Genomic DNA, 8,912 nt, shown 5'->3' with positions numbered 1-8,912 from the left:
TAGAAGGGCCGGAAAGAATTAGCAGGCCGGAAAAATCTCCGGAAAGTGGGGTATTTTGAAATTGGCATATTTCATGGGTATTTGGCCCCCATTTTAGGGTTATGGGGAAATCCAGGGTAGGGTTAGGGTTAGCAAAACTAAGGCAGTTCCGAGGCTTCCGAGGCCTGGGAAGTGCTTAGAAGGGCCGGAAAGAATGAGCAGGCCAGAAAAATCTCCGGAAAGTGGGGATTAAAAAACGGGTGTGCTGCATGGGGAACTATGCCAGATTTCAGGGTTACGGGGGAAATCCAGGGTAGGGTTAGGGTTAGCAAAACGGAGGCGCTTCCGATGCTTCCAGGGCCTGGAAGGTGCTTAGAAGGGGCAGATAGAATGAGCTGGCCAGAAACATCTCCGGAAACTGCAGCAAGCTCACATTAAACACAGCGCAACTTTGGACAGCAACGCTAAAACCTGGCCAAGGACATACGTCACATGTGGCTGTGCACCTTTTTGGGATGTCCCTCTTTCTCAGATAATTTGGGGTGTGATGTGGCTTGACACGTGAGCTAAGAGGGGCTTGTCCTCGGTCTTTCGTGATGGGACCGTCCCTCTGTCAGCCGGAATGTGTGTGCATATCCCAACGGGCTGCCTGCGGGCGCAGCACTCATGCCGGGAGACGCTCTGCCTGCTTGCCATTTCAGTTTTGGATGCTGATCCTGGCGACCACCATGCCGATGCCTGCCGGGTATTTCATGCCCGTCTTCATTTATGGTAAGACCCTCCTGATCTGCTCCCCCAGCCCTTTGTCTCCAGGCAAGGTTAGCTCCACAGACATAAAGATGATGTAGGGATGGAAACAGTTCAAATGTGCAGTACATCAGGAGGCCTAAAGCAGGGGAGGGGTTCTGCAGCCCTCGCGAAGGCTCTCCCCGCCCTGATTGCTCTGTAGGGCTGGGGCTGATGGGAGCTGCAGGCCAAAACACCCAGCGGGCTGCAGGGGCTCCCCCTTCCCCCGTCCCCTGCAGGAGCGGCACTTGGGCGCCTGGTGGGAGAAGCCGTCGCCACCGTCTTTCCGCAGGGCATCGCCTCCGAGGGCACCGTCAGCCTCGTCACTCCTGGGGGCTACGCACTGGCAGGTGAGTCTGCAGCGCCAGGAGGAAGCCCTGCTTCCCCCACCACCTGCGCCGCGGCTGGCGGGGGCACCTCTGCGGCAGTGCGTGGGCGCCCTCCCCAACAGCCTGGGCGCTCTCCGCCCGGCCGTGTTCCCCGGGAGGCCCCCTCCCCTCACAGCCCGCCCTGGGCTCCCTGCAGGGGCAGCAGCCTTCTCCGGCGCAGTCACCCACAGCCTCTCCACGGCCCTGCTGGCCTTTGAGATGACGGGGCAGATCAGCCACATCCTGCCCGTCACCCTGGCAGTGCTGATCGCCAACGCCGTGGCCCAGAAATTCCAGCCCTCCTTCTACGATGGCACCATCATCGTCAAGAAGCTGCCCTACCTGCCCCGCATCCGCAGCAGGCACATCGGGTGAGCTGCGCCCCCCCCCCCCCCCCGTGGCCCGCCAGGGACTCAGGCAGAGGCCTGGCACGCCACGGCAGCCTGCCCCTCGCCCCATGAGGGCCCTCCGCACATGTACTGCCCAAGTGTTCAAGCCTCCCGTGCTCGTTTTGCTGCGCGTGGCTGTGCGGGTGGGCACGGGAGCTGGCAGGGGGCCTTCGAGCCCGGGCTCCGCTTGCTGGGGCAGGTGCCCCATGGGGGGCAGGGGCAGGGTCCCCCAGGAGGAGGGAGGGCAGGGCAGGGCCCTCCTGCCACTGTGCTGCCAGGCTGTCTTGCCTCCCGCCTCCCCGTCGCTTCTTCTGTTCACGTATTCCGGACGGAAAGCCCTGACTCGGACCCCGTCCCTGGGAGCGTGCTGGGTGCACGTCCCTTCGGTCGGGCAGTGGGCCAAGCAGGACGGTGCTGGCTTCCTCTCCTGCAGCTCCTACAAGGTCACCACGCAGGAGTTCATGAACACCAGTGTGGCCACCCTGCCCAAAGCTGCCACCTTTGAGGATGTGCTCCAAGTGGTCACCTCGACAGCTGAGCTAGAGTACCCCGTGGTGGACAGCACTGGTACGGTAGCTTTGGGGAGGCAAAGGTGGGGGTTCCCAGTCCTCCCATGCGCCCACAGTGGGGCCTGAAGCCCCCTTCACCCCGCAGGGCCAGGCCGCCTGGGAGCGCTGGCCACAAGGCGTGCCCGCCCGGGCAGCCGCCCTGTCCCAGCTGGGCAAATGCAGGTCCGCCAGCCTCGTGGGCAGTGCGTGGCCAGGGGCACCCACCCAGAGCCGGCCTGACCTCTCCCCTTCGCTGCAGAGACGGCCACGCTGCTGGGAGCCGTGCAGAGAGAGGCGCTCATCACGTTCCTCCAGACCCATGATGCCACCGGCCCACCCCGTGCAGAGCAGGCGGGAGAGGTGGGCCCACCACGGCCGTGAGGAGGGCGGGGTGGGGGGGGGCTGCTGCCACAAGGCCCGGGGCAGCTGGGCAGCCAGTCCTGGAAACGGCCTGCCTTCCCGGGCGAGCAGTGCAGTGTCGTTCTCCTCTCTCGGCAGCCGCCTGCTTGCCCCACTGTGGGCGACAGCTGCCCCATCTGCCCCGTGACTCTGCAGCTGTCTCCCTGGACGTCTCTGCACCAGGTAAATGTGGGGGGGGGCAGGAGGAGGGCTCCCCCAGCGGCCAGGCCCCTGCACCCTCCTGGGGAGGGCCCGTCCCCCCCACCCCCGCTTAGCCCCTGCCCAGTGGCCACCCGCAGCAGGGCTGAGTGAAGAACGAGGGTCTGGCACAGCTGCACATGGGGTGCAGAGGTGGCCCTCGCAGCCTCGCCTGCTCAGCCCCCGGCCGGCCCCACACACCTCTCGTCTCCCTGGCAGGCTCACCACCTCTTCGAGCTGCTGAACCTGCAGCAGGCCTTCGTCACCCAGCTGGGAAAGGTGGTGGGCGTCGTCTCCAGGAAGGAGGTAACCCCGGTTCCTCCCCAGGGAGGTGGGCAGGGAAGGGGCAGGACCCCCGTTCGGCTGGGCCTCGGGGATATCGGCGCATCGCTCGGTGTCTGTTGCGCTGCGTGTGACCCGGGAAGAAAAGCTGCCTGGGCGGCACTCACGGCAGTGCCTCAACCCGGTGCGGGACTCGAGGGCGGTTGGCAGGACCCCGGCCTTGATCCAGCCCACCACTAGGGGCAGACGCAGGGCTGCGTGCGGGAGGCCCGAGTGAGCCCAGGCAGAGCCAGGGAGGGCTGGATCCTGGCCTGAGGAGTCCAGCCTTGAGCCCAGGAAAGGCTCCGCTGCCCTCTGTGCCGGGCCGGATGGACTGGGCCCGGCTCACCTGCAGGCAGCGCCTGGTGTTCTGCGGAAGCTCTCCTGGCTTGGTTCAGTCTCCCGTGAGACCCCATCCCGGAGCGGGGAGGGAAGAGGGAGAAGCAGCTTCTGCGGAGGCCTTCCAGGCAGGACCGTCCTGGGTGGCCGGAGGCTGCCGAGCGGTTGCAAACCGCTGGTCGCGTGGGGACTCCTGCGCGGCCAGCTGTCAGCCTCACTCCCCCTCCTGCTTTAGCTGAGGAAAGCTATCGAAGACCTGGCAAATCCCAAGCCATGAATCAGGGAGAGGGGCTGCCCTGCTGTGAGGCGCCGAGAAGCAGCCCGCACGTCACTGAGGAAGCGGCTTCCAGGGCAGGCGCCCGTCGGATTGCTCTTGCTTTTTATCTGGTTTTCACTGAAAATTAAAAACTGCAGACCTTCAAGCCTTTGTGGGCAAACTGAGTACTGGGGAGGTGGCATACAGACGGTGGAGAAATGGGAGGGACGGATGTAGCTCGCCCTTTCCAAAACCAAGCCCACCCGGAGACTCCAGGGCCTTGCTAAATAACAGGACCAAAAGATGGAAAAATGGCTGCTTCTGGAATCTGGCTGAAATGCTTGCAGTGTGTCCTCCTGGGGGGGGGAGTGATATGGATGGATTTGGGGTGCAGGTCGGGAGGCAGCCAGGGCACCCTGCCCCTTCTTACGGACTGCCGCCTGCTCACAGCAAAGCTGCTCCTGGGCTGCTGGCCGCCGCCTGACAGCCCCCGGGGGCTCCCCCATGGCCCTTCGATTCTGCTGCGCCGCAGCGGCTTGCAAGGTACAAGTGCGCCCAACGCAGCACAGAGCAGGCCGGGCAGCCAGCAGCCGGCCTCTGCGGAGGAGCAGCCGGCGTTCCCCCTCGATTGCTGGCGGGTGTTCAAGCAACCAGGTGAAGCTGCTGGACGACTGCACACGCCATCCAGATATGGGACGAATCGAGAGGCACACATGGCCGGGATGCTCGGTGCTTGGCGGGAAACTGCAGCGGATCCTGGGACGCTCCGGGGCCCTCGGCAGCCATCGCCCCTGCTCGGGCCCCGCAAGGGCCACAGGAGTTATCCACCCCACCCCTTGTTTTTGGGATTGTGCCCCAGAGCGAGAGGCCCCCGGCAGCAGGCACGACACTGTCAGACTCGTCAAATAATTATTACCCGATTATTAGAACTGCCAGAGAGGCAGTGCGAGCGAACAAATGCGTCGGGAGCTGTCCAGCAGGTCCGGCTGGCCTTGCCCCTTGCCCCGCCGGGGCTCCATAACTTTGGGCAGCATTTCCAGACCCACACAAGGACAGGTCACAAGGATGGTGCTGCTGCTGCCGCTGCCGCTGCTGGCAGTCCAAGGAGAGCCCTGGACAGGCGCGCCCCAGCCCTGCCCTGCCGCCTCGCCCCAAACACAGGCTGGAAGCGGCTCTGTGGCTGCTCCGAAAGCTTGAGACGAAATGCGGCCCAGAGCCAAGGCGGGCACCGACTCTGGCAGAGCCCCCCACTCCAGCAGAGCCCCCTTGCCAGGTCACCCCTCCGGCCACCGCTCAGTTGTAGAAGACGTCGTCCTCAGAAAGGGAGCCACTATCCAGGTCGCGCGGGGTGAGGGTACCCCCCTGGGGCACACACCCCAGCTCCTCCCGCTGTGGCCCAGCCCGGGGCTTCCCTGAGCTGCCTCGCTGGGCGTGCCAGTCCCTCGCCACCTCGCCCTTCTGGGGAACAGGGGATCCACAACCAGTCCCGGAGTCGGCGTGCAGGCTGTCCGTCGCAACGGGGCTGCTCACACTGGAAAGAGCGTTTTCCTGCAGGCAGAGGCTCCCCAGGTCTAGAGAAGAAGAGGGATCGGGGTGACGGGGCATGGAAGCCCCAGGGCCTGAGGCCAAGGCAGGAGTTTCTGCCACAGGACTGGGGCATCGCCGGAGGGAGGAATGGACCCTCCAGGCGCAGCAACGGGGCGGGAGGCTTGGGCATAACAGTGTTATTGGGGGGGGGGGGCAGACTGCTGCGAAGCCCAGCCCTGCACTCGCATTCCTCTGTTCTCCCGGAGCCCTCACTGCCTCCTGGCACCCCTGCCGGCCTCCCTGGGGTGCCAGAGCAGGAACAGCACGAGTCCGCAGCCCAGCCCCGGCCCCGGCCCGTCCTCAAAGCCTGCGCAGCCCATGGGGCAGGAATAAAATAGCACCCACTCCTGCTGCCCCGATCACCTGCCAGCCTGCCCTTCAGAGCCCCCCAGGCTGTGGGGCTTGGAATGGGGGCCACCCCAGGCTCTTGGCAGTGCTTTCAGGCGCGGCCAGCCCCTGTCCAGAAGCAGGAGCAGCTCCGGCAACGAGGGGCCTCCCCCAGCAGCCTTTGCGGATGGAGGGGGGGAGCGGGGGGGCAGGCAGTACCTTGCAGCTGCACAACATCCCACGCGGTGCCCCCCTGCTGCAGCTCCTCTCCGTCCAGGGAGGGCCAGGCGTCCAGCGTGGCCTCCGTGATGGCAAACTGCTCGGCCACACCTGGATGGGGAGCCGGGAGAGTTGGGCAAGAGGCTGCCGCTGCGGGTGGGCAGCTCCCCCGGGCTCAGATTCCATGGCTGCGCCACACAAGGGGCTCCCCGTGCCCGGCAGAGACACCCACTGCCTCACCAGCCGCGAAGCGCGCCTCCTTCAGTGCGTCAGGGAGGCCCTCGTAGAGCTCCTTGTGCGGCGCCACGTGCTCCCGGCCAGCCAGTGGGGCGCTCCAGCCCTTCCACTCGATGAGGTGGGCCACGCGGCCCTGGGCCATGGCAGTGGGCTTGGTGACGTGGTCCCTGATGGTCTGGATGAGGCCTGCGGGGCAGAGATGGAGCCGGGGATCGGGGCTGAGCCCAGGCAGGAGCAGAGCGGGCTGAGGGAGCCATCACTGCTCGGAAACCGACAGCCCACGGCAGATTAACCCCCACAGCACCAGGCTGCTCACTGCGAAAGGCACAGCAGCCTGAGCACAGGGGCCCGGCACGCTCCGCTCCGCGTGGCCCAAGCAGGGCAGCAGCCACGAGCCGGCAGGGAACACGCCTTCCACTGGGAGCAGCCACACCTACCCACAAGGGAGGACGTGGCCAGGGCTGCCACGTGATAGGCACTGGAGGAGCCGGAGCAGGAGCGGATGCTCCCGGAGGCCTGGACACATTCCTGAGGGAAGAGAGACGGGATGGCAGTGAGGCGGGCCACGAGCCAGTGGCACGGAGGGCAATGCACTGCCGGGAGGGGCTTCTCACAGCAAGCTCTCTTAGGAACGCAGAAGAAAGCGGCAACTCAGCCAGACAGCCAATAGTTGTCGGCCATCAGAAAAGAGCAACCTCTCGGTCACCTAGCAAGGCCCTCAGGATCTCACCAGAGGGTTTTCTCCACTGCCTGATCTTTCAGCGGGAAGCTCCAGGGACCAGACCTTCTCCGCGCAACAAAACATCTTGTCCCCAGAGCAGGCTCCTCCTGATGAGTCACGCGCCCTAAGCATTTCACATCTATGCTGGCAAGCGTGCTAACAAACCCCTAAGACCCTCGAAGCTGCTGAGGGCTGCACAGAGTGGAGCACCACCGACCCTCGCGAGAGTCCAGCCTTTACCTGGCCAGCGTCCTCTTCCCGGGCAGCGGAAGGGCTGTGGCCTCCCCTGGGAGCCCATGAGCGGCCCAGTGGTGGGGGGGTGACCGTGGGCTGCTCCTTCTGGGTGCCGGTGAGGAATTCTGCAGAGGAAAGGAGAGTGGGGCAAGCTGCGTGGCCTTCGGAAGGAGGATGGGGAGTGCGCAAACCATGCCCCGCGGGGGCCTGCCAGCTCCAGCTGCGCAGGGCCTGCTCCCTGCGGAGGGGCTGCCTCCCCCTGCACGGGCACCCGGTGGCCCTGCGTCCCCAGCCCTGGCTTCCGAGCGGGGCCACCGGCAGATCAGTGGCCCTGAGCAGGTGCGATCCCCGAGGCCAGACTTCTGCGGGCACGGAGCAGGTCTCTTCCCCAGCTTTGATCGAAGGTTAGCTGACCGGGGGAGGGCAGTGCTGGAGCACGGACCGAGCGAGCCCCCTGGAAATTGCTCCCGGGCGCGCAATCAAGCCGCGCAGGCCCTGCCGGTGTCGTTGGAGGACGCGGGGGACGCGGCGGGGAGGGCCCCGCAGGCAACACGACCCCCCGCCCGGCCGCAGAGCGTGAGATCGCCGGAGCCGCTGGCTCCGCTCCCGCAGAGCCCCGGGCCCGGCCTCCAGCGGCGGGGCAGCGACCTCGACTGTCCCCGGGCACGCCGCGGTCCTCCCGGCGCTGCGCAAGGCGAGGGCGCGTTCAGACGGCCCCGGAGGCCCCGGCGCCTCCCCTCGCCCTCGAGAGCGGGGCGCGGGCGGGCTCACCTTTGGCCACGCACGAGCCCATCGCGGCCCGGAGGCGGAGGGGGAGCGCCCGGCCCCGTCCGGGCGGGGCACATCGAGCAGGCCGGAGCCGCCGCGTTCCCTGCGGCCGCCCTGGCTGCCGGCTCCTTTCCCGGCGCCCGGGGCGGGGCAGGCGGGGCGGGGCGGCTGGGCTCCCCGCGGGGCCCCTCCGCACAGATCGGAGCCGCCGCGGCCTCGGCGAGCCGCCCTGCGCTCCTCGCCGCGCCTTCCGACGGAGCGGCAGCACGCCTGCGGGGTACACGTCGTCTGCGCCGGGCACGTCGTCTGCGCCGCGGCCCCCGTCAGCCCAGCGAGCATCGGGCGGGGGATCCTCTGCCGGGCACGGCGGAGATGCTCCTGCTCGCTCGCTCCCTGCAGCCCTCCGCGCCATCCACGCGCACAGCGGGGCCGCGCTGGCGAGAGTGCCCGACCCCAGCAGGGGCTGCGGCAAGGCGAAGGCAGGAGCGGCCGCCGCCCAGCCTCTCGCTCTGCAGCCCGCCCGCCAAGCACGCAGGAGCCACGGGGAGAGGCGACGCCACAGCGAGAGCGCGGGCTCGGGGGCCCGCCGGCCTGCCGCTGCGCTGCCCAGGGGGCCGACCCGGTCCCGCGGCCGCGCCGCCTGCAGACCCAGCCGCGGCTCTTCCCGCTCGGCCCTCGCCTGCGCCCCTCGGGCAGCGGGGCTCCGGGCCCTGCGGTGCTGCCCCCTGGCGCCGCTTCCACCGCGGCGTCCCGGCTAGCGGCTTCCCCTCCTCCCCGGCCAAGCAACCGGGGCGCCGAGCTGCGCTGCGCTGCCCGGCCCGCGTCCCCCCCGACCTGAGCGAGGGTGCAGCAGGGGCACCTGCGCGGACACCTCCTCCTCGTCACGCAGCGCCTTCCCCCTCGGTGCATTTCCAGCCCACCCACGCGGCATCAAGATAGCAATGAGACCGAGACCGGACCCACCCATCAAGAGAGCAAGAGACAGCCGGGCCCATTGAAAGGAGGCTTCCTCGCAAGAAGAACCGCAAACTTGCACTTGCGAACACGTTAGAGCGGCTAAAACAGTTAACAAGACTCCAGGTCCTGACAGAGAGCCCGAATTATACGCTGCCACATTTGTTGTTTCAGCCTGAGCTTTGAATTGTAGCTGTTAACTGAGGGTGCCCCGCACGCAACTTTTGCATCGCCCCCGGACGGGGCTCCCCCCCCCCCCCCCCCCCCCCCCCCCCCCCCCCC

General features: G+C 67.2%; 2 protein-coding genes across 7 annotated transcripts in view; one reads left to right on the top strand and one right to left on the bottom strand.

Moving 5' to 3' along the window:
- Positions 1-3,749, top strand: part of LOC123018816 (chloride channel protein ClC-Kb-like) — an 11,149-nt gene extending 7,400 nt beyond the window's left edge. For 2 of the 4 annotated variants that reach the window (XM_044421213.1, XM_044421211.1), the window contains 8 exons: positions 681-750; positions 1,005-1,115; positions 1,291-1,504; positions 1,956-2,089; positions 2,330-2,430; positions 2,569-2,652; positions 2,887-2,973; positions 3,563-3,749. In XM_044421213.1, the coding sequence (XP_044277148.1) occupies positions 681-750; positions 1,005-1,115; positions 1,291-1,504; positions 1,956-2,089; positions 2,330-2,430; positions 2,569-2,652; positions 2,887-2,973; positions 3,563-3,604 (843 nt within the window). In that variant the 3' untranslated portion in view covers positions 3,605-3,749. The remainder of the gene's footprint in view (positions 1-680; positions 751-1,004; positions 1,116-1,290; positions 1,505-1,955; positions 2,090-2,329; positions 2,431-2,568; positions 2,653-2,886; positions 2,974-3,562) is intronic. The other 2 variants (XM_044421212.1, XM_044421214.1) reach the window with 2 other exon arrangements.
- Positions 3,750-4,489: 740 nt separating this feature from the next.
- FAM131C (family with sequence similarity 131 member C) lies at positions 4,490-8,759 on the bottom strand. Of its 3 annotated transcripts, none has more exons than XM_044421218.1 (6): positions 8,640-8,759; positions 6,915-7,033; positions 6,391-6,481; positions 5,957-6,139; positions 5,717-5,827; positions 4,490-5,154 (listed from the first exon to the last, which is right to left on the bottom strand). In XM_044421218.1, the coding sequence occupies exons 1-6, from the start codon at positions 8,641-8,643 to the stop codon at positions 4,877-4,879; spliced, it is 786 nt and encodes a 261-aa protein (XP_044277153.1). In that variant the 5' UTR covers positions 8,644-8,759; the 3' UTR covers positions 4,490-4,876. The 3 variants fall into 3 exon arrangements, with proteins under 3 accessions (XP_044277153.1, XP_044277151.1, XP_044277152.1); XM_044421216.1 differs by having other exon boundaries at positions 8,511-8,644; XM_044421217.1 differs by lacking the exon at positions 8,640-8,759 and adding an exon at positions 7,680-7,721.
- Between the last annotated feature and the right edge of the window lie 153 nt (positions 8,760-8,912).

This window comes from Varanus komodoensis, unplaced genomic scaffold (assembly GCF_004798865.1).
Source record: "Varanus komodoensis strain SLA01 unplaced genomic scaffold, ASM479886v1 scaffold116, whole genome shotgun sequence".
Classification (NCBI taxonomy): Eukaryota; Metazoa; Chordata; class Lepidosauria; order Squamata; family Varanidae; genus Varanus; species Varanus komodoensis.
This window is presented reverse-complemented; position numbering and strand designations above follow the sequence as displayed.